The 25628-nt window shown below is 38.4% G+C and overlaps 1 protein-coding gene across 1 annotated transcript; it reads right to left on the bottom strand.

Moving 5' to 3' along the window:
- Window positions 1-597: 597 nt before the first annotated feature.
- LOC110450804 lies at window positions 598-25393 on the bottom strand. The gene is made up of 3 exons (XM_021498517.1): window positions 25217-25393; window positions 3544-3684; window positions 598-2496 (listed from the first exon to the last, which is right to left on the bottom strand). Exons 1-3 carry the CDS (start codon window positions 25266-25268, stop codon window positions 2300-2302), a joined length of 390 nt encoding a protein of 129 aa, XP_021354192.1. The 5' UTR covers window positions 25269-25393; the 3' UTR covers window positions 598-2299.
- Between the last annotated feature and the right edge of the window lie 235 nt (window positions 25394-25628).

The following is a 25628-nucleotide window of genomic DNA, read 5'->3' as shown; positions in this document are numbered from 1 at the left end:
TTTACATATATCTCCAACTCCAGTTTGAACTCCGTTGAGACATAAATTACAGCAACGGCCATTTCATTATTGCAATGTTTCAGGTAGACTGGATAGAATTGAGTCAAAATATGAAATAAACCCCCATTCTAACGTGTTCATGTAATAAATTAACAGTGAAGAATTCGTTCATATATTACTACAACTGCCCTTCTGTTAGCATCCTCGATATCCAGGGGTTACGCTCACATACGCTGTCTGCACCTCTGGAATATGTCATAACGAAATCGAAGGCTCAATATGCAGCACATAATGGATAAGGCGAGAAGACTAGTTTGATCCTTTGATGGACATTAAAAGAATCTCGCGGTCGCGTAACGGTAAAGAATGACAGGACGTCGGGCGTCGCTCCTTTGTGATCTTCAAAGGACAAGTATCAGCCTAGTGATTGGTCAGGTTTTTTTACCTGACACCAACTAAATAGCTAGTCGCGTGCCTTCAATTTTGCTATCATATATTCCAGGGGTGCAGAGAGCGTAAGTAAGCGTACATGTAACCGCTGGTTATCGAGGATGAGCCAATAGTAGGCTGTGCGAAGTGAAGAAATACAAAAGTCGATTTTGTGAGATTTTTTTTTTTTTATTGAGTATAGGAAAACTGCTAATGGTAGTACGAGTTATGAAATTAAAACAAACAAACTAAACACCAAAACAGGTGAGAGGAATGATTAGGAGGTACAGTATTTCTGACAACAAACTGTGATGGTTAAATGCTAGTAACGATGGCACTTTAGCTACGAATTTACAATATTTGTACAAATACTCTTCAAACATCAATGTAAATGCATAGAGTCCTGATCAATACAACCTTCCGGCTATCGTATACAACTTGGTATATAATGTTTGGCATCCCAAATTGGAATAGTGTTGGTTTGATGGAATATAATACATGCACGCGCATGGTCTATCGTCCAATAGTGTCGTTACTTCACAAACGTGGTAAAATATGTACATTATATAATGTAACACAAAACAGTCTATTTACAATGAACTTTAAAAACATACGTAATCTTCAGCCCCGAAAAGTTGTTTTTACCAAAATAATAATGGGAAAATGCTGTTAAACGTGAAATATCGGAGTATTTTCCAGCATCCTTTTGTTTGGCAGTTTTAAAATACTACTTACACACCATGAGCCTATCCCGTCTTTGTGGTTACACATGTGATGAATCATGGTACAACAATCTCAGAACACAGGCATCCGTGTCTGTTTCATACCAGTAGTATCTGAGCTGTGTAGAGCGAGACCCTTCATAATTTGCAAGCCAGACGCCGATGCCTGTGCTCGGACCAAAGAACACGTGTGTGTGCTGAAAGCGCGCATAGACTATATCTATACAAATATAAGCAAATGTCACAAGGAAACTTGTGAAATCCAACAATGAATCAGAACAGCTTGTGGCTAAAAAGCCCACTTGTTTTAGGACTTTGTAAAAGTTGTTTTTGTGATAATTAACCAGTTTCCTACACAATAATGAAGTTTATCGGGTCAAATAAAAGTATTACTGAACACAACCATCCATTTTTCTCGACATCAACAAATTGGAAGATCCATGTACATAATCATGACATCACGATCTATCAGACTATAAAATGACGTTACCATACTTCAGGGCCCAGTTGTTCAAAAGGTGGTTAGCTTAATCACTGTCTAACGACATATTTCAATCTGTAATAATTACGTCAATAAACAAGGTAAAATCTCACAGTTTTGCATGTGACTTCACTTTACTAAATATTTGATATCTAGAAAATTGTAACTAATTCAATAGTTTTGTTTAAAAGTTACAAAAAAAATAAACTTTGCGCTAATCACTGATTAATCTAATCACTTTTTGAACAACTGGGCCCTGCAAACAGTGACACCATTCGTAAGACTCAGTACAGTGACGTCATCGTTTCTTGGACTTTACAGTGACCTCACCATCTCTTAAACTCTTCAGTGACGTCACTACAGTTGAATCTTTTGGGGCGTAACCATCTCTGAGATTCCGTAGTGACGTCATCATTTCTCTGACTCTTCAATGTGCCGATATACAACTCCAAATCACCAAGCATAAATAGTATCTACTAAATATATGAACGTCTCCAGTTACACAAAACTATATTATATACACACATTCAGATGCAAACAGCTTCTCGACATTATTTAAGGTCCACATAATCTTACACCTTAATCTTACACATTCTCTATTGTTATAACAACTCGGAGTGATGTTAAATTAATGTAATACCAGTCGTATCCATGTTTCCTCGTGTGACTAAATCTGTCTAAGAAGTACAAGGACTGCCAGTACAGCACTGGTCAGCACGCTCAGACTGGACACGATGTTTGACTGACCATTACACACGTCGCCCCTACACTTGCACACCTTGAAATTGGTCATTTCCTTGCATTTGGCAGAGTAGTAATCCTCGTCAAAATTCCCATCCTGGCCACACTGCCGGATTACGAGAGCTACAAACAAACAACGATACAATATACGGTCATACAATCTTGACACTAACTTCTAGAACGATTTTCTACAAACAAATAATTGTATACATTAATCCGAAACCTGCGTTCCTAATCCAGAAGAATTAAATTAAAATCTAGTTGATCACAATCCTTATAAAAGCTATATCCCGTTTGCAAATTAAGTGTCAAATCCGACTTAGATATTACTGGACACCATTTTGAAATGTATAGTGGTTTATCGGGTACAATGTCCATATCCTAATACCTTCTTACTGAACTATTATTATGTACCTCTTGTGTGATATTCACTTAAAGTTTACTGCAGTGCTTTCTCACTGAAAGGGCAGGCTTGTGATTGCTTTTCGGGTAAGAAGGTAAAGGTCAAGGTTACTGTTACGATAAATAAGAAATTTGGTTTCACTGCTTTTTTACCGAAAATGATTTTTTTTGCGATTACGATTGTTAAAGGTCAATGTCATTGCTGTTATAAATAGAATATACGTTTCTGTGCAATAATTCTAATCCATGTTGGCTTGTACTTAAGCTTAATAACGCACATTCAAACCGCCCCGCCCGACTCCACCCCCAACCAACAAATATGTCGGCGAGATGATGTCACTGCATGGATGTATGTAAATATAGCGACTGTTTAATCTTGAGTTTATAATGCTGAAACGAGAACTCGTTAAAGCTTGGTATCCAATGTAACCCCTTGAGAGAGTATGTCATTGTATGGACAGACGAACAAGGGTAACAGTATTCCGTCTTTGCGTATTGATTGTTACGTCATTTTTTTATGAGAGTAACGTCATCAATTTTTGAGAAAACGACGTAATTTTTCTCACTCATACCAATGACGTAACAATCAGTACCTGCTCACAAGAGAAGATAACTCTGCAATACACAAAGACGGAATAGCCCCATCACATTACATGCCGGGGAATCCATTTTGTGCATATATAAGCTATTGAATTTTAAGTCGGATAGGCGCAGGCCGGACTAGAATAGCATGTTTACAATGACTGATGACCAGTTACCAAGACTTACTGTGGAACTCCTCGTTAATCCTCTTGTCGCAGCTACTCGAGTTACATGACTGAGTGTGGTCGTTAATGATGCCTATATCCATAGTCTCTCCACATCCGTCCACGCGGTCTGACCGGCACACTACACACTTGCCTGCCCATGCTATAACACAAAAACATCAGTAATGACAGAAAACACCAGCAATGTACGATAGAAGATGTATGTAGCTGTTTGTTACAAACCATGGAGGATCTCCGTATCATAGTCAAATCCAAGTGGAAGCGTACATTAGCTATACAAATGATATATCAGGCTATAAAACAGTTGATTTTTTTCAATGTCGTTTTTAGAAAGCGACACTGTTGATGTAAGGGAATCATGTACGTATATTACCACGTCTGCCTGTGTAAGAGAAAATACGGTAATCTTCAAGGCTGAAAAAATGTATATAAATACGGTAATCTTCAATACGGGTATCGACCTCGGTATTCCAGATACGGACCAACATCAAATTACATGTATATGGTAAATTTAAATATGAAAATTCTGAAGAATTTAATCGTTTTCCGCCTCCTCAATTTCGGTACATACTGACGCCAGTCCCCCTTCGATTTTCCCACCCTTTTATGTAACGTTCAGCATTTAGCAAAGCCACATTCTTGACCTCAAAAGTGTAAGACCTTTGTTGATATTATAATCTGCTTGTTTAAAAATAGATTGATTGATTCGTTTCATTTCATTTCCAGAGGTTCACCAACGCAAAAAGAAAGAAAACTTTTTTAACACACGGTGTAAGGTAAGACAGCATTGATGATGCGTACAATGTACGTTAATATCAATACCACTGCGACAATACTCCGTTTACATTACAATATTTATCCTTTATTTCTTTAGTTATCTTAGAAAACAGTTTATAATGTTTATCGCCGTACAAAAATGACTGCGACAGGACTAGTGATTAAAAGAGAGTTACCTCCCGTCAATCTGTTAATGTTCAAGCTAAATGGTGGCTCTTCCATCACATGGGTTCTATTTCTGTAAATATATACTGCTTGCTTCGTCGATCGAAGCTAATATATCTGAATTAAATCAGTGCATCTTCATTTACAATGAAAGGTTTTAAATTTCGCCTCGGCTTGTATTGAATGTACACGCCAATACTAGTCACGTACGTACAACTAACGTAATATGACAAAAGAGAACAACGAAGGAGATCGACAAATCTCTTTTTATTTCCTCTAAAACAAACAATTATACACAAAAGAGCGAACAGCGTTCTGTGAGGAATAACGTAATCTAACACATACCGCACACATTACACCATATTATATAGATGTAGATAGAAGGCCTCTCCAACACTCGGAATGTTTTTTCTTATGGATGCTTTCAATATGTATACAAGTATATAGTGTCACCCTCATAAAACAAAGGAACGACGTCACACAGTGAAGGATATTAGGTTGTCAAATCAAAGAGTTGTTTTTATCAGATAAATCTACACATTCGTTTATTGAGATTCAATCTGTTGTTGCAATCTGGAGATTCATTTCGTTGCAACACTGAGTTCACACCTATTTATTGAAGTATATAATTTGTTTGAGATCCAATATATTACGCAGTAAAACTAGATTGCTGAATGTCGATGATCTCTATTTGCAAAGAACATAATTTACAATACGACATTTACATCTGTAGAGTGACACAGGTTTCACGGATAATACGTGTCAGTACGCTGGTATTTGAACCCGTGTCCCCCTCTCCCCCTCCGACACCGTGGTCTTATGAGTCCAGTGTCTGTGGCTTAATGTAAGTGACAACAACTACCAATAAAAAAACTGAGTATTACACGAACATACGTTTATTGCATATGGTGATACCGATTATATACAACTTACAAGGTAACAACAACATATGTAAATATTTCCCAGAAAACAAATGCTGACGATGTAGGAAATTGTAACGATAAAACGCTTCAAAATACTTAAACTGCCACATGCATTTTTCTTTTGCTTTTTTTTTTGCTTTCAAAACACTAATTTCTTTAATCGCACATGCTAAGGAGGTAGTTAGCATGTGCGATTATATGTACGGTCGGTGCGTTTATAAATACGGCCTGGATTACAAGGTAGAAATATTTGTATAATCGATTGATCGAGCAGAGGATGACTATGTTCTGTTACAGAGTTTGTTGTAGCAGGCATTGCACATAAAGAAAGTAAAATCAACATTGAAAAATCAATAATAATAAATAACAATAAAAGTGAACTTCGAAACGCATCCTCTCTACACCAACATACGTTTATAGAGAGAAGAATCCTTGAATCTCGAAGATGTAAATACATAAATATAAATGTAAAAAAATGCACAAACACATCTAAATTTCATATGCACATGTCCTCTATGACCTGTGGGACAATTTTTCAAACACACATCCCATGGTCCTGGTTCTATTTTGTCTATTCGAACGCACTCCCCCCTTTGTACTTTTGATCCCATTCCGGCGTAACGGTCCGGTTCTATTCAGACTAAAAAGAATGCACCCCTCCCCCAACAACCCTCGAGCTTCATGTTTTTACAAAATGCACATTCCTTGATCCTTCCGATTCTATTCTGATCAATATGACCTACTTCTCGTTGTCCTCCCCAGGTCCTGTTCTGACTAATGACTAACATAACACCATTCGACTCGTTGCCTACATGCCCTGGTCTACTTATTAAACGACATCTCTCCTGTCCAGTTCCAGGTGATCGAACTTGACTCCCTCAACTGTTGTCACCCAGGATCCTCCACTACTTCTACTGGGACGGTCGTTCGATCATGTCAATCTACGTTCCATGGAAGCTTTCACACCTGACGTGTGAAATATACTACATCACAGACAATATTCAAAATCCATTTAACACCAAATATAGCTACATACAACATGGACAAGCAAAAAATTGCTGATATTTTTCATACTGTTATTATCGCGTTTGTTGTGAGGTAAATCGGAGGGACCAGAATGTATAATTGTAACAGGGAATGTATATATATATAACTATTATTTGTACAAACATATTCAATATACGTATTGCAGTAGGAACTGTATATATATATATATATAATAATAATAATAATGACATAATTAGTGTATGTATAGTTGCAGTAGAAATTGTAAATATATCGTACTAATATTCTTATAAAGACACCAACAATGCGTCAGGCCCCAGCGGGTTATTTTACATTGCTTAACATTAGTGGCAATACTAGTATATTGTAGCAGATATGTACAATGTACATGCACAAAATATATGTCCACATGCCTCAATTACTAAATGTCACTAGCAGTGTTTTAGTAGGACCGATAAAAAAGTAGTCTAAAGGACAAAATGCCAACGTCTTCTATACTTTTCAACATTATATAGCTACATATATTTCTTTATAAAGTTAAAGTTTTCGTTGATATCTAAAGGGAGCATGTGTGTTTAATCAAAATAATGCAATCTTTCCAGTAGAAAAGTGAACGATAACATTTCATTATTTTCTTTGTATTTGCTCATTTATTTTTTACTTTACTAAAACTCGGATGTGGCCCCCATATGCAACCTGACTGGTTGTTTCCGAGACGGACTTTGCTGTCCCTAAAAACGGGCTTGTTTTATTGTCCCTAAATAACGGGTTTGTTTTATTGTCCCTGAATAACGGGTTTGTTTTATTGTCCCTGATTAATGGGTTTGTTTTATTGTCCCTGAATAATTGGTTTGTGTTATTGTCCCTGAATAATTGGTTTGTGTTATTGTCCCTTAATAACGGGTTTGTTTTATTGTCCCTGAATAACAGGTTTGTTTTATTGTCCCTGAATAACGGGTTTGTTTTATTGTCCCTGAATAACGGGTTTGTTCTATTGTCCCTGAATAACGGGTTTGTGTTATTGTCCCTGAATAATTGGTTTGTTTTATTGTCCCTGAATAACGAGTTTGTTTTATTGTCCCTGAATAACAGGTTTGTTTTATTGTCCCTGAATAACGGGTTTGTTTTATTGTCCCTGCATAACGGGGTTGTTTAATTGTCCCTGAATAATGGGTTTGTTTTATTGTCCCTGAATAATTGGTTTGTATTATTGTCCCTGAATAATTGGTTTGTTTTATTGTCCCTCAATAACGGGTTTGTTTTATTGTCCCTGAATAATTGGTTTGTTTTATTGTCCCTGAATAACGGGTTTGTTTTATTGTCTCTTAATAATTGGTTTGTTTTATTGTCCCTAAATAACGGGTTTGTTTTATTGTCCCTGAATGACTGGTTTGTTTTATTGTCTCTTAATAACGGGTTTGTTTTATTGTCCCTGAATAACGGGTTTGTGTTATTGTCCCTGAATAAAGGGTTTGTTTTATTGTCTTTTAATAATTGGTTTGTTTTATTGTCCCTCAACAACGGGTTTGTTTTATTGTCCCTGAATAATTGGTTTGTTTTATTGTCCCTGAATAACGGGTTAGTTTTATTGTCCCTGAATAACGGGTTTGTTTTATTGTCGCTGAATAAAGGGTTGTGTTATTGTCCCTGAATAAAGGGTTGTGTTATTGTCCCTGAATGACGGGTTTGTTTTATTGTCCCTGAATAACGGGTTGTGTTATTGTCCCTGAATAAAGGGTTGTATTATTGTCCCTGAATGACGGGTTTGTTTTATTGTCCCTGAATAAAGGGTTGTGTTATTGTCCCTGAATGACGGGTTGTGTTATTGTCCCTGAATGACGGGTTTGTTTTATTTTCTCTTAATAACGGGTTTGTATTATTGTCCCTGTATAAAGGGGTGTGTTATTGTTCCTGAATAAAGGGTTGTGTAATTGTCCCTGACAGACGGGTTTGTTTTATTGTCCCTGAATAACGGGTTTGTTTTATTGTCCCTGAATAACGGGTTAGTTTTATTGTCCCTGAATAACGGGTTTGTTTTATTGTCCCTGAATAACGGGTTTGTTCTATTGTCTCTTAATAACGGGCTTGTTTTATTGTCCCTGAATAAAGGGTTGTGTTATTGTCCCTGAATAAAGGGTTGTGTTATTGTCCCTGAATGACGGGTTTGTTTTATTGTCTCTTAATAACGGGTTTGTATTATTGTCCCTGTATAAAGGGTTGTGTTATTGTCCCTGAATAAAGGGTTGTTTTATTGTCCCTGAATGACGGGTTTGTTTTATTGTCCCTGAATAACGGGTTTGTTCTATTGTCTCTTAATAACGGGCTTGTTTTATTCTCCCTGAATAAAGGGTTGTGTTATTGTCCCTGAATGACGGGTTGTGTTATTGTCCCTGAATGACGGGTTGTGTTATTGTCCCTGAATCACGGGTTTGTTTTATTGTCTCTTAATAACGGGTTTGTTTTATTGTCCCTCAATAAAGGGTTGTGTTATTGTCCCTGAATAATTGGTTTGTGTTATTGTCCCTGAATAATTTGTTTGTGTTATTGTCCCTGAATAATTGGTTGGTTTTATTGTCCCTGAATAATTGGTTTGTGTTATTGTCCCTGATGACGGGTTTGTTTTATTGTCCCTTAATAATTGGTTTGTTTTATTGTCCCTGAATAAAGGGTTTGTTAAAACAATCAGCTGTTTGTGCTCCAGATTTTACACTACGAGTTTTATTGACGCATATCAATATATATCTACTGACCTTGTTTATCAGATCTAGATTTTGGGCGAACGTTCCTTAGCAGAAGTCATGCAACCTCATCCGCTAAACAGAATTGAGATTCTTACACAGTGTTTCTGGCAACTATTGGAGAAATCTAAACCATTTGGTTGGATTAAAAAAACTCGCTGACCCAAATTCCACCCAAACATGTTAGAGAAAAAAATAACTGGACCGCTTTCCTTGCTCGTTGCTCATGGAACAACAATGCTGCGCTGATCATCAATCACCATTTGGAGAGCAGAATGGTCATCATCACAGACATCAACAGGAAAGTTGCGTCACTGATTAGTCCTCCCTGCCCGTTACAGCCGTCTCCCTGACAGTGACACACAGTGGAGCGAAGGTACTCGCTACAGTCGACCGGTAAGTAATCACTGGCGGACACGTTATAATAACAACCTCGGACAACCAGCTCTACAACAAACAAGGTCAAGGTTATACCCTCGAACAACCAGCTCTACAACAAACAAGGTCAAGGCTATACCCTCAAACAACCAGCTCTACAACAAACAAGGTCAAGGCTAAACCATCGAACAACCAGCTCTACAACAAACAAGGTCAAGGCTGTACCCTTGAACAACCAGCTCAACAACAAACAAGGTCAAGGCTATACCTTCGAACAACCAGCTCTACAACAAACAAGGTCAAGGCTATACCCTCGAACAACCAGCTCAACAACAAACAAGGGCAAGGTTATACCATAAGACAACCAGCTCTACAACAATCAAGCTCAATGTTATACCCTCGAACAACCAGCTCTACAACAAAAAAGGTCAAGGTTATACCCTCGGAAAACCAGCTCTACAACAAACAAGGTCAAGGCTATACCCTCGAACAACCAGCTTCTACAACAAACAATGTCAAGGCTATACCCTCGATCAACCAGCTCAACAACAAACAAGGTCAAGGCTATACCCTCAAACAACCAGCTCTACAACAAACAAGGTCAAGGCTATACCCTCGAACAACCGCTCAACAACAAACAAGGTCAAGGTTATACCATAACACAACCAGCTCTACAACAATCAAGTTCAAGGTTATACCATCGAACAACTAGCTCTACACAAACAAGGTCAAGGTAAGACCAATGCATAACCAGCTTAACAACAAAGCATGTAAAGTTTAAACCCGCGGACAACCAGCTCTACAAGAAACAATGTCTAACTTTAACTCGAGGATAGCCAGCTCTACAACAAACAATGTCAAGGTTAAACCCTCAGACGTACGTCAAACAGAGACAAGGTTTCAGCCTCAGACAACTAGTTCTACTCAAAGCCAAGGTCACTGACTCGGACAACCAGCTTTTTAACACAAAAGATCAAGGTCACGGACTCTGAATACCAGCCCTACAGCAAACCAAGGTCACTGACTCGGACAACCAGCCCTACAACAAAGTCAAAGTCACTGACTCGGACAACCAGTTATACAACACACAAAGTCAATGCCACTGACTCGGACAACCAGCTATACAACAAAGTCAATGTCGCAGCCTCAGACAGACAGCTATACAACAATGTCACAGCCTCAGATAACCATCTATACAACAAAGTCAATGTCACAGCCTCAGACAGACAGCTATACAACAATGGCACAGTCTCAGACAACCATCTATACAACAAATTCAATGGCACAGCCTCAGACAACCAACTATACAACAAAGTCAATGTCACAGCCTCAGCCAGACAGCTATACAACAATGGCACAGCCTCAGACAACCATCTATACAACAAAGTCAATGGCACAGCATCAGATAACCATCTATACAACAAAGTCAATGTCACAGCCTCAGACAACCATCTATACAACAAAGTCAATGTCACTGACTTGGACAACCAGCTATTCAACAATGGCACAGCCTCAGACAACCATCTATACAACAAAGTCAATGTCACTGACTTGGACAACCAGCTATTCAACAATGACACAGCCTCAGACAACCATCTATACAACAAAGTCAATGTCACAGCCTCAGACAACCAGCCCTACAACAAAGTCAATGTCACAGCCTCAGACAGACAGCTATACAACAATGGCACAGCCTCAGAAAACCAGCTATACAACAAAGTCAATGTCACAGCCTCAGACAGCCAGCCCTACAACAAGGTCACAGCCTCAGACAACCAGCCCTATAACAAAGTCAATGTCACAGCCTCAGACAGCCAGCCCTACAACAATGTCACAGCCTCAGACAGCCAGCTATACAACACACACTTGTACTAAACCATAAAGCCAATACTGTACAACACTGTCACAGCCTCAGATTGCCAGCCCTACAACACACACTTGTACTAAACCATAAAGCCAATACTGTACAACACAAAAGGTCAACTTTGAAGCATTTTCATAGTGTATGTATAATAATATAAAGTTTATGAAAATGAATATAAAGTTTACCATGTAATTATTAATAGAGCAGTTTATCAGTATTTGTCAATAGTTTATCGCTTTCAAAATAATTTACAAATAAGTGAAAACACAATAACCCAATAAGCCTACACACCATACATTGTAAGAAATGGAACAGGGAACCTTTTTTTTTTTTTTTTTTAATTTTCATTACAGAATTTCTTTAATCTGTTAATTGTAACAAGAAATAGACGTTCAGGAATCTTTACCGTCATTGTATTCACTGGTGATAATTTTATTACATCCTACTGGCGATAATGAGACGTCACACTTCGCTATATAGTTGGTCTTTTCTCTCTCCGCCACGCTGAACGTTTTCCCGCATTCCGGGACCCGGTCGGACCGACAGCTGTAGCAGGAGAGTGCATGACCTGAAAATCATCAAACCTTCTATTAATATCACATATCAATTACACTTAATATCACATAACACGTAATATCACATGCATAAGGATTACATAACCCAATTAAATTAATTCCAATTCGAAAAACTTTATATTGGTATAAATATGGAAAATGTATTGATTTCAAAAAGCAAATTATTGCACGAAATAATTAAAAAATTAAATAAACTTTCGTTAAAATATGGGATGTAAAAATATCAGAGCTTTTGTATTAAAGAGCAGAAGTACTTGACGTATTAACTGAGAAGGTAAATAGCACTAGGGCAGTAAATATAGAAACACAAACTGGTTAACAGGGCGCATGCTTACAAATGTGAGGCACTAGTAATGATGGTAAGAAGCAAACTTTCCTGGTGGAAAGTAGTACATAATGAACTTTGCCCTTTGAGCGTGTTAGGTTACTAAGCATGGTTTAAACATGTAGCGACATATTTATTATTGGTAATTAGTACAGACGATCGGACCGAAGGCCCGCACATGTTATGTTGTGTGTGGACAACAGGTTTCCCAAAAAGTGATTGTTTATTATCTTGTTGATATAACTTCAGCTAGATAAATTTTAACGAGTGTCTTTTACAATTTGAAAATTCACTAATGAGAGTAAGATCAGCATGAAAACCAGCTATCACGAGTTTGGGGACATTTTTCTCCTATTCATATCATTTGATATCGAGAAAACTATTGCCATAAAGAATGACGGCACAAAGCATTGTAAAGTGACGTCATAATTAAAAGATTGACCAATGAAATAACGTCAAGGGTGTTACACCAAACAGTGGGTAAACAAAGACATTTGCAAATTCCTAGCAGGTTTATCCATAGAGTCGAGAGTGTGGAAACCTATAGTGGTTGTGGGAGAAATATCTGCATGTATACATGCTGATAATTAGTACGGACAATCGGACAGAAGACCTGGACATTAAATGTGATGCATGGACATACATGTTTTAATTAGTACGGATTTTCAGACATGTCCGGACATGAAAAATGAAATGTGAACATACATTTTGATAATTTGAACGTACGGTCGGACAAAAGGCCCAGCCATGTTGAGTAGAACGGACGGTCGGACAAAAGGTCCAGCCATTAGTTTTGAGTAGAACGGACGGCCGGACAAAAGGCCCAGACATTAGTTTTGAGCTGGTTATTAAGAACAAAGCGTCAGACAGAAGGACGGGCATGCTATGTTACGTGTTGGCAGACATGCTGATTATTTGATATTATTTGATTAGTACGACTGTGCGGATTAACGTCCATCACAGGAAGTGTTAGGTATGGATCGACCATGATGGTATGACGTGTATTCCATGCTATGGAAGGTTATATATATATAAATATACGCATACGGGACCTGGATAGCAGAATTTAATTGTCACGTCAGAATGACACCTTTAGACATTCATACACGAATAGGGCACCAACAAACAGCTGTGGCATTTAACTATGTATAAGGACACGGAAATACCATCACCATAAATACATACAAAAAATCATAAATAATAAATTTACTCAGACGCACATGCGCACCTTGTTATACCCATCCGCGTTACTGAACAGAACATATCTTTAATAAATTATTTTTTTATCTAAACCGACTGTTTTAGAAACAGAAGTTTTCGGTTAAGGGACTATCCATGCTTCACAGAGGATTATAGCACATGCAGCGTTTTACCGGAACTAATGACGTTACAAACAGAAAAGCATCACTTCACAAACAGAACAGCAACGATACTCTCCCTTTGCGCATATGAATCAAAGCACCCATGCCCGTTTGTACAGACGTAACATCTTCTTTCCTGAATTCCGATGGATTAAACGATTCCATAACAGAACTATCCTACAGCGTATATTGCAGTTCGATTACTTTTCAATTGACATTAATGATTTTCCAAAACGTATATTATTGGAATAATGGAACTTTCACAAGAGCACTGCCTTGTCATAAAATATAAAGCCACACACATACAATAAAATCAAGCGCAGCTGACCACCGAACGGACTAGGAAAGAAACACAATAGGCTTGAACAAGGCTAAGTAAAAGGTTTCAAGTCTGAACCACATTATAAAAATATTAAGAACCTGAACCAGAAATATTAGAATGTTAAAACCAAGCGTACTAACATGTTATAAACCTAACAAGCCAATTTGTGGTTAGTAGTAAGGCGAAATAAACTCACGTTTTGTTTGTTTCCATGGCTGCATCCAGCAGGTCACGTGATTGTAAAGGTCACGTGATTGTAATACACAAGGCAGATTGCTGTACAGTTTATTGCAGAAATAAAACACACAACTAATACGCTATTTAACGGCCGCAAATCAATATTTCCTTATGTATTGAACTTGTATCTATAGAAGAAAAGTGTTAATGGTGTAAAAATGGCATCTGTATAAGTCTCCACGATAGATCCACAATTTTAAGAGAAAGCATTTGTAATTATTTGATGTTAATCACCAATGACACACAACAACGTATACGCAGAGTTGTTGCACGGTAACTCAACATAGAACAACATCGAGTGTCTTCTGCACTTTGTGACATATTGATGTTGTAGATGATCATTCATAAAGCTACCATGACTCTCAGTTCAGCCATACGCCGTTTCTTCCACATCAACATCTAGGCTAATGCTTTGTAAAGAACCTCTTCATACTGATGTCAAACGGTTTGTTCGACGAAGGTCAGAAAAATACCCTGTAATTACTTATTGATATTGATGTGGGTCATCCAGTAATAAGCCATTACAAAAACAAACGTTCTTTTTTTCTTTCTGAAAGCTTTGCGTATAATTAGCAGTACCACATTCCTAATATACAGTTTCAAGGCCACAGCCAAAAACATCCACCTAAGGACGTCATATGCACTCAGAGACGAGCTGCTATTATCTAGGTTTACCCCCACATGGACCTAGGAATTGGTTACAGCTATATTTGGACCTAAACTGGGTTGTTCAGTGTAATTTTACATGTTTTGTGAGTTTAGATCAATTTCGGTTAAAATGCCATTTTATCTGATCCCATAGCACGTGTTAAATTACAATGAACACCTTAGTTTAGGTCCAAATGTAGTTGTTAAACATTCTCAGGTCCCAGTGGGTTAACCATATAGAGATAGAATAAAAGATAGCACGGTTTACCCACCGGAAGCCCGCACTTGACCGACAGATACCAGCTCAACACGTTTTGTTAAAAAAATCATCAAAATCTCCTCTTCCAGACCGACATGTGGGACACGTGGCTATGTAGAGAAATAATACGAATGTTGGACAAATGTAACCCTTTCTGTAGACGACAGACGGACTTATTCTCGTGGTTTAACGTCCTCGCAAATTTGGTTCCTTAAATCTCCTAAAAAGGACGACACAGAAAAAAACTAGCCCATCATTAGGCTCTGCAGTGGATACAACCGGTACATAATCGGTTTAACTAATGCCCAGTGAGGAGTGGTACCAGTTAGTCTACAGGGAAACGAACTAGTCGCCTCTTATAGTCATGCAGTGGGATACAGGCGGTCTATTATCTCCCCAAATCTACAAAATGTTAACGCAAACACCTAGAATTCATCTGACGCAATAAACACGTGTCACCGTCTTGTAAACTAGCACTTCAAACTACACACAGCTTATATGACGTGTCCATTGTATCCAGTCGTGTGGTAGCTAACGAACAGGAAGTTGATAGTCACAAGAGAAACGTTCTATCAATGTGGCCGGGATATCAATATAGTGCCTATAGTCGGGATATAGTCTACATCCCAATAGACCTTTCTCGTTTTGGGGGTAGACCTAGCACGGAGCAAGGAGACCGAGACCTAGACAAGCAAATACAGGGGTCATTTCAAAAATAATTGTATATGGAACGTAGCGTATAGGGTAAGTCAGAGTGTGTACACGCACATGCACGTGACTACAGGAAAGCGAACAGGTAACATCATATGGAGACACATTATACAATATTATACGCGAACACGGTGTCTATTAATAATAGCGTTAAGCTAAAGGGACTTGTTCCACACATTTTCATCTCTTCGTACCTTTGCATCCTATCCTCGATATCCAGAGGTTACGCTCACATTCGCTCTCTACACCCCTGAAATATGTCATAGCAAAATTGAATGCACGAAGACGGCTGTTTGCTTGGTCTCAGGTAAAAAAAACACCTGAACAATCGCTAGGCTAATGCCTGTCCTGTGAAGATTACAAAGGAGAGACGCCCGACTTCAAAGCCTGTCATTTTTTACCGTTTCGTACCTGGAACAGCCTCCCAACCTTCATCACCGACAGTGCAGACCTCTCAACACTGAAGGCAAATCTCCTCTCTCACAAATTCTAAGCGTACATGTTGTTTTTATCATATAGTTCTAAAAAATAAAAAATAAAAATACTTGTTTTTAACCGATCTCTCTGACGCCTCTAAATAATGTTCAGTATATTGAACGTTTTAGAGTATCCTGTTGAAGTTGAAGTTGACGTGACCGCGAGATTATTTTGATGTTTGAAATCAACAGGTGGCGCACACTGAGCCTTCAATTTTGCTTTGACATATTCCACGGGTGAAGAGAGCGAATCCTTAGAAGACTGTTCAAGGGATAATTTCAGGGGAGTGAATTTTCGAATTTCTACTATACTAATACAATCAACTGTTGCATGCACATAGTCCTTGCTTTTTTTAGTAGAACCGTAATTTAAGAAAAATATGTTTTCTGAAAAAAACACCCAGCACAGTGAGATCAGCCTGGTGAAGTTTATCAATTGTTATGAAAATCTGGGGATGTAACTATAGGTGAGGAACACAAAAAGATAATTCTCTATTGTTTTGTCGCAAGCAGGGGGACATCAATCCTTAATACAGATGAAATGAAAAACGATTTTGAGATGTTCCCTGAATTTATTACTCTCCGTGTCCGTCTCTGGATCCTTGCTAGGTCTGCCTCAAAATGAGAAATGTCTATTAGTAGCTAGGCGCTGTATTGGTAGAATGTTGTGATACGGCGCAAAAGACAAATGACCCTGCTATGTAAACAAGCGCATACTTGTCTCTTGACAACAGATAAATCCTGATTTGTAAAGTTTGTACAGCGATGTTCCTGCCACACCTTGATATATCGATGCATCAAGGCATGATGTAATCAAACACCAATTAATATAATGAATTAGATTTAATAATGGATTAGTGAGTTGGTCTCAAGAGTGCTTCCTTTCTGCGATGTACTTAAAGATCCACATGTATTTACTGCAGTGTTGTGTACACATGTGTACCTTACTGTAGTGTTGTGTACACTGTGTACCTTACTGTAGTGTTGTGTACACATGTGTACCTTACTGTAGTGTTGTTTATACACGTGTACCTTACTGCAGTGCTGTGTACACACGTGTACCTTACTGTAGTGATGTGTACACATGTGTACCTTACTGTAGTGTTGTGTACACTGTGTCCCTTACTGTAGTGTTGTGTACACTGTGTACATTACTTTAGTGTTGTGTACACATGTGTACCTTACTGTAGTGTTGTGTACCCTGTGTACCTTACTGTAGTGTTGTGTACACATGTGTACCTTACGGTAGTGTTGTTTATACACGTGTACCTTACTGCAGTGCTGTGTCCACACGTGTACCTTACTGTAGTGATGTGTACACACGTGTACCTTATTTGAAAAAGAAAAAGACGCATATGGACCAATATCTGAACAACTATTCACATCATCTTGTGCATGAAAAGTTGGGAGTAGTACGCAGGTTGCTCCACAGATGTGGTACAATGAATTGTCAGAGAACAACAGGACAAAGTACAAGAGCCGAATAGCGTGTCCGAATCGACGTCGATTATATATAGCCGACTCGTACATATCACTGGTCATTTATGTGATGACGGTGACAGATTACATCAAAATGCCACACATGAACATTATTCACCCCAAAGCTTATACCATGGATACCTTGTCAACTGGCCCTGGTATGTATGCTGGGCATCAACAAGGTCGGTGATAAAACTTCATTGTACTCTTTATGTCCCCTGTGACACGTTATACACATATATATATCGATACCTTTCGGAGTGTAGGTCATTGCAGGCCTCTAAGTCCCAACCAAGTAAGGTCACGATCCATCCCAATCAGTGGAAAACGATAGGGATGAAAATAAAACGTCATTTTAATTGAAACGTCATTTATGTATCTGCCTAAACATAACGCAATTGAAATATCAATATATGACGGCGTCGTTAAAACTGGTAAAATGTCAATCTTAAGCGTCGGCGTAATGTCAAAGTGCAGTGTTATTAACATTAAACTTGTCTTATCCTGAATAAAATAACAAAATATTTATCATTGCAGTCATTTAAGGACGGCAACATCCCTCACAATAAGTCGACTATGTGATTCGGCGCTAACATGTCAATCTGTAAGACGGCGTAAACATGTAAATCTGTAAGACTGAGTAAACATGTCAATCAGTGAGACGGCGTTAACATGTCAATCTGCGAGACGGAGTAAACACGTCAATCCGTGAGACGGCGTTTACATGTCAATCTGTGATTCGGCGTTAATACCTCAATCTGTGATTCGGCGTTAACATGTCAATCTGTGATTCGGCGTTAACACCGCAATCTGTGATTCGGCGTTAACACGTCAATCTGTGATTCGGCGTTAACACGTCAATCTGCGAGACGGAGTTAACACCTCAATCTGTGAGACGGAGTTAACACGTCAATCTGTGAGACGGCGTTAACACGTCAATCTGAAAGACGGAGTTAACACGTCAATCAGTGAGACGGCGTTAACACGTCAATCTGTGAGACGGAGTAAACACGTCAATCAGTGAGACGGCGTTAACATGTCAGCGTAAACACGTCAATCAGTAAGACGGAGTAATCATGTCAATCAGTGAGACGGCGTTAACACGTAAATCTGCGAGACGGAGTTAACACCTCAATCGGTGAGACGGAGTTAACACGTCAATCAGTGCGACGGCGTTAACACGTCAATCTGTGAGACGGAGTTAACACGTCAATCTATGAGACGGCGTTAACATGTCAGCGTAAACACGTCAATCAGTAAGACGGAGTAAACATGTCAATCAGTGAGACGGCTTTAACACGTCAATCTGTGAGACGGCGTTAACACGTCAATCTGTGAGACGGCGTTAACACGTCAATCTGTGAGACGGAGTTAACACGTCAATCTGTGAGACGGAGTTAACACGTCAATCTGTGAGACGGCGTTAACCCGTCAATCTGCGAGACGGAGTAACCACGTCAATCTGTAAGACCGAGTAAACACGTCAATATGTTAGACGGCGTTAACATGTCAATCTGTAAGACGGCGTTAACATGTCAATTTGAAAGACTGAGTAAACACGTCAATCAGTGAGACGGCGTTAACACGTCAATCTGTGATACGGCGTTAACACGTCAATCTGTGAGACGGCGTTAACAAGTCAATCTGTAAGACGGAGTAAACACGTCAATCTGTAAGACGGAGTAAACACGTCAATCTGTAAGACGGCGTTAACATGTCAATCAGTGAGACGGAGTTAACACGTCAATCTGTGAGACGGAGTTAACACGTCAATCTGTAAGACGGAGTAAACGTGTCAATCTGTAAGACGGAGTTAACACGTCAATCAGTGAGACGGCGTTAACACGTCAATCTGTGAGACGGCGTTAACACGTCAATCTGTGAGACGGAGTTAACACGTCAATCTGTGAGACGGAGTTAACACGTCAATCTGTGAGACGGCGTTAACCCGTCAATCTGCGAGACGGAGTAACCACGTCAATCTGTAAGACCGAGTAAACACGTCAATATGTTAGACGGCGTTAACATGTCAATCTGTAAGACGGCGTTAACATGTCAATTTGAAAGACTGAGTAAACACGTCAATCAGTGAGACGGCGTTAACACGTCAATCTGTGATACGGCGTTAACACGTCAATCTGTGAGACGGCGTTAACAAGTCAATCTGTAAGACGGAGTAAACACGTCAATCTGTAAGACGGAGTAAACACGTCAATCTGTAAGACGGCGTTAACATGTCAATCAGTGAGACGGAGTTAACACGTCAATCTGTGAGACGGAGTTAACACGTCAATCTGTAAGACGGAGTAAACGTGTCAATCTGTAAGACGGAGTAAACATGTCAATCAGTGAGACGGCGTTAACACGTCAATCTGTGAGACGGCGTTAACACGTCAATCTGTGAGACGGAGTTAACACGTCAAATTAAGTAAATTCAATAAAACGTCATTTGTAAACACAATTAAAATGTTTGTAATGAAAGATCGAACTATGACGGCGTCAACAAAACATTCATTCAGAAACAGATTAAAATGTCCATCTAAGGTGTTAAAATGCGGTGTTATTGAAGCGTTTACAAGAAGTCAGTTGTATAACGTAACATAGCGTAATTTATGGAATGTTAATGTAGAACGGCTTCAACAACAAAAAACGCGTCTATAAAACATTAAAAAGTGAATCTCCTTTCTGCAATTGTTAAAACGCCAATGCAACCTCAATCTAGGACGATATCGATAAAATGTTCATTAGGATGTATATATCAATTAAAACATTACCTAAGACTGCGCCAACGTAACTTCAAATGACAACGTCATTTCCGGTACGTCGCCAATATAGCTTTGGGATTAAGAAAAAAACATCATTAATTGGATATAAATCCCTTGTCCTCCGTACATATTTTCATTCTTTATCTATATTCTGGAGTAATTCGTGGGATTAATCTATCTTGGGTGTGAGAAAATGCCGATATAGGCCGTCACAACATCAGCATTGTGATAGCGTTCATATAACGTCTACTTTAGAATGGTTGTTGTATGACTTCACCTATTCCGACGTCTATTATATCATCTATTCCGAGACGACGTCAAAATAACGTCGACGTACCAAGACCGGAACCAATACACCATCAATGTTTGCGACGGGTTTACAATCGTTAGAAATCGTCGACACATGGCAAGTCCGATATTCCGTGTTGGTCATGAGAACTGTTTTGTTTAATTACAAATATTGTTTACTATATAAGCTGCGTTAACTGGTTCTCCAGCATGCCGATGTCGTTTTATTCCTGGTTTTCAGGACACGTCAGAGGAAGTCGTTGACTTTCTGTCATTTTATGTATTAATTATACGAAGTGTCGAGAGAGTTATTTACTAGAGAAAGAACAACAATATAAGTAGCCTGTTTATACATTATATACATAATTCCTGTCTACCTGTCACGAACTAACTGTGAAAATGTCAAAACTCAACTCCGTCTGACGAAGCCTTAGGCTATACTTCAACATTAATAGGTTATGAGGTCCTGTTTTTTGCATTATTGTATATTTACGGCCATCCAGAGCCGAATACATCAGTCATTAACACATATCCATATTATTACCTTTATAAAGTGACATTTTTCAAACAGTTAACACCTGAAAATAGCGTTTGATATAGGGAAGTTAGTTATATAAACCTCACATCCCCTAGATTCTTGTAATATTCGGGAAAATATGACGATCACAATTGAATTAAGAAATGGTGTTCATTAAAACCCACTAATCGACATACTGTCAATATATGTATACTGAAAGTCATGATTTCCATATATGTATACCGAACGTCATAATGCCCATGTATGTGTACAGAACGTCATAATGCCTATGTATGTGTACAGAACGTCATAATGCCCAGGTATGTATACCGAACGTCATAATGCCTATGTATGTGTACAGAACGTCAAAATGTCCATACATGAATACCGAACGTGATAATGCCTATAATGAATGTTATGTATAGCAAATGCCATGATGCCCATATATGTATACGTAAAGTCATAATGCCCATGTATGTACATCGAACGTCATAATGCCCATATATGTAAATTTAACGTCATAATGCCCATATATGTCTACCAAACGTCATAGTGCCCATATATGTTTACCAAACGTCATAATGCCCATATATGTACTGCTAAGACATTTTACGGTTAAAACCATGCCCAAAAATGTATACCGAACGCCACCTATACCTGACGTCATACTGCCCATACGTTTATACGAAAGGAGATTAAAATCATACGTCTGTACAGTTGTCATTGATTTATGATAGAACATAATCTCTTCCGAGGCTGTTATTTGCTATTTTTGAAGAAGTTATATTAGTTTGAATCCCGTAGGACTAAATTTATTCTTTGGAGTCCCAGGGAACCAAACTTGCTTCTAAGGAACAAGAAACCTTCTTCTAGGCAACCACTGTGTTTTTTCGATATTGGTCAACCCATATCTACTAATTTATAAAAGTTTTACATCTAAACAAAGTATGAAACAGGAAGTAAGTTGGAAGTTTCGACTCAATGTTCATCTGTTACTCTGATGACCCTCGCACGCTGGCGATCAGACTCTTCGGCAAGGTGTTTTAGCTTGTTAACTTCATTATAACCTTCCCGCCATCAATTGGTACCATGTACGTGTAAATATTGGTCAATTAGCGTTTTTTGTACGTAAAAGAACAATTAAATTTCATAAAGTAAGTTTTACTTATAAAACTTTGAAAATTGGCAATTGATCCTACATCTAGCAGATATACTGATTTGTTTTACTTTAAGATGACATTGTGTTGAAACTAGGGTTCAGTGTTTTCTTGTTTTCTGTCTATTTCTCAATTTTCCAAATAAATTTGACGTGTCTGGCTAGCTTGGCGACTGAAAATGATAAGTGACCTTTCAGCGGCAACCAATTGCAAATGGGAGATCAAGGCAATAATATGCTTCATAGATAACGAAGGATGACTTAATGTAAACTGTAATTATAATCTATAGGAAGACGTGAGCACACGGTGTCGTATGTATAAAAGTTATTTCCCCTACAAATTGTACTTGAGATCTGTTTACGGGTTATTTCCGGTATCATATTTCACATAGCATAATTTAATCTTGCTTGTATCAAGCATTTTAATTGGCTTAAAAATTTATGTTATCAGCCCATAACATAAAAAATGGCGTCGCCGTTTGTAACGTCGGTTTTGATTGGCTGATACAGCAACGCAATAATTTCTAAAAGAAAAGAGTCCATCAATAAAAGTGGATTTCCACAGTGATTGTGTATAGTAGATTGAATTAACTTGAATATATTTTTCATGTTATGGAGGTATAACACAAAAAAAAAACCGTAGTGTACTCTCATCATAAACCGGTTAAATCAACTCAAAATAGTTCACAGAGTCTATCCTTGGTATGTGTAATTTATTAACCAAACTCAGTAACTACATATTGTGAGCTGAGAGGCGTGTCACAGTAAAAAACCCACATGCGCTTAATTAACTGACAAGGAGATAAACGTATCGCCAGAGTTACAGTAATAAACATGCGTGTCGGTATTCACTCTGATAACATGTGTTTTGTAAGTTGTTTAGCCCCCTAGTCTTACTAGACAACAGACCACGCAACATTAATTAACTACATACGTTCGCCAACATATAATTCTTGATAAGCTTCGGCATCATATACCTTTTTGTTGTCGATTACCCTTTCTCGACAAAATGTATAATTTGGTCGTGCGCTCCCATACTGTTCATGAGCTAATATATCGTATTTGGTGAATTAAGCTGACAGTTCTTTATAGCATTTCATCAAAAATAATACATTTTTGCTGATGTTATGAGTAAACACTCCTTTTTATACAAGGAAGGTGGATTCGTGAATCAGCACTATTTCACAAGGGGTGTGTGGAGGGGCAATCTCCGGATCCCCGGGCAAGATCCTCCATTCTTAACAGAAATTGGGTCACATATCGTCTGTAGAAAAAGTGCCTTGTAACTTGCACCAGGTGTTGATGACAACACAGCCATCTTTCATATAGGACGACAGCCAAAGCAATACAAAGCATTACAGTGCTATGTACGACCTACAACTAAAGTGGCAAACTCAATATCCGAGTCCTATTGTGTAGTTGTTTATCACAACGGCAATGGTGTAAAAATGAGAGATTCGCTGAGATAGTCGGACGAGGAAACATATAGAATCAATGAATTGCACATTACAGCAGGAACACTTGCGTGACATTTTGTACGTAGTATCAACACCCCTGTATCTTCACATCGAACAATCCCACATCTAAAGAAAGACTTGTGCATTCAGTGAGTGAAGGGTCGACGGATTGAAGGCCCGTCGGTTGAATAGATCATTATTGATCGGCGAGCAGGAACGCTCGAGCCGGACCAACATGGCCGTGCACAAACGGGATTATCTTAATACTTGTTTCATGATGCGTAAACGAAGAATACATTATTACACTTAAAAAGACACGGACATGTTTTTTCCGGTGTTTTTTCAGATGTACAATTTGTATACAGCTTTAGGGAGAAAGCCGCTGATTCGTCATTGTCAGATTCATCAAGACTGGCCCATTATCTTGCACTACCAGTCAGATCTTCACATATACACACATACACAGATGTATATATTTATGTTGGTATGTGGCTGGGATGCGGTTTTTTGCTACATGACATTTAAAACGACATTTATTTTGATAAAAGACGCCGATTTAAAATTGTACAGCTTACATCACATATTCAGTTATTTATCTATGTTTGTCCTATTGAGAATTGTGAAGGTGGAGCCTCAAGTAGCGAAATAAAATTTAAACCAAGTTTCACGTTATTCTCGATAAAAAAAATACGGGGCGAGAACGCATACACATATACACAAAAGAGTAAAGTAGCCCTACACATCTGAACCAGCATTTTCTAGGCAAATTCCCGAGGTAAGGTTTTAGAGGTCAAAGTGTCGATGTAACGGTGTTAGTCCTAATTAGGATATTTCGCATATTGCGGTTACTGAAACCCGGTTAGCAGTTCACTTCGATATGACACGTACGTACCAGAAGGTATTTTCAGTAAATAGGAAGAACGATAGTGCAACAAAACTGTAGTTAGCTTTACGTGTTACATGGAGGCCAAGACCAAGTATTTTCACATGTGTAGCTGCTATAAAAAATCGTTATCAAATACATTTCTACCTACATGAACCTGTTTTGCGGTTCCTATATTTTGTGCTGTTATCAAAAACCATGGAAACTGAATCGATCTATACACATAAATAACGTATTTACAAACGTATGAGCGTTGTTTATTTATACACACACACACACACATATATTTACACTTCCCTCCTCATTAAAGAAAAATCGTTTCGCAAAAATTATTACTGATGCAAAAATAAATATACTATACATACCTACAGTGGCCAGACTGACCATAATTACAGCGGTCACAAGAATATTCTGCATTGTTGATGGTTTCAGTTCAAAAAAACAAGGCGGTGTGTTCAAGTAATTTCCTGCAGTCTTATGTCAAGGTGAAACGGACGCGATCGTAGCGCTCACACACACACACACGCATACTCGTTAGGCAAAGCTGCGCGTCATTCTGACATCGAGAGGCCCATCAAGGGTAATCGATATGTGTACACGATAAAAAAAAACGTTTATTAAACTAATAACCCCATGTGATAAAGATTTCTAAGGAGAAACAAACATGAGAAATGTGACATGGAGTTCACCCCTTTATCGATTTATTTAGATGTTGCTGTTCAAAATATGGTGTCTGCCTAAAATCCCCCCGCAGCGTCTTCTTCCCTCCCACTCTAG

This window comes from Mizuhopecten yessoensis, unplaced genomic scaffold (genome assembly GCF_002113885.1).
Source record: "Mizuhopecten yessoensis strain PY_sf001 unplaced genomic scaffold, ASM211388v2 scaffold5519, whole genome shotgun sequence".
In the NCBI taxonomy this organism is placed as follows: Eukaryota; Metazoa; Mollusca; class Bivalvia; order Pectinida; family Pectinidae; genus Mizuhopecten; species Mizuhopecten yessoensis.
Note: the sequence above shows the minus strand (reverse complement) of the source record. Positions and strands in the feature narration are given on the sequence as shown.

What these genes read in the sequence shown, in the direction of transcription:
- LOC110450804 (XM_021498517.1), bottom strand. Translation starts at nt 25,268, where the DNA reads ATGCAGAATATTCTTGTGACCGCTGTAATTATGGTCAGTCTGGCCACT. An exon ending in GGTCAGTCTGGCCACTGTAG is followed by an intron (nt 3,685 to 25,216) that starts GTATGTATAGTA and finishes TTTGTGTTATAG; the next exon opens with CATGGGCAGGCAAGTGTGTA. An exon ending in GATTAACGAGGAGTTCCACA is followed by an intron (nt 2,497 to 3,543) that starts GTAAGTCTTGGT and finishes GTTTGTTTGTAG; the next exon opens with CTCTCGTAATCCGGCAGTGT.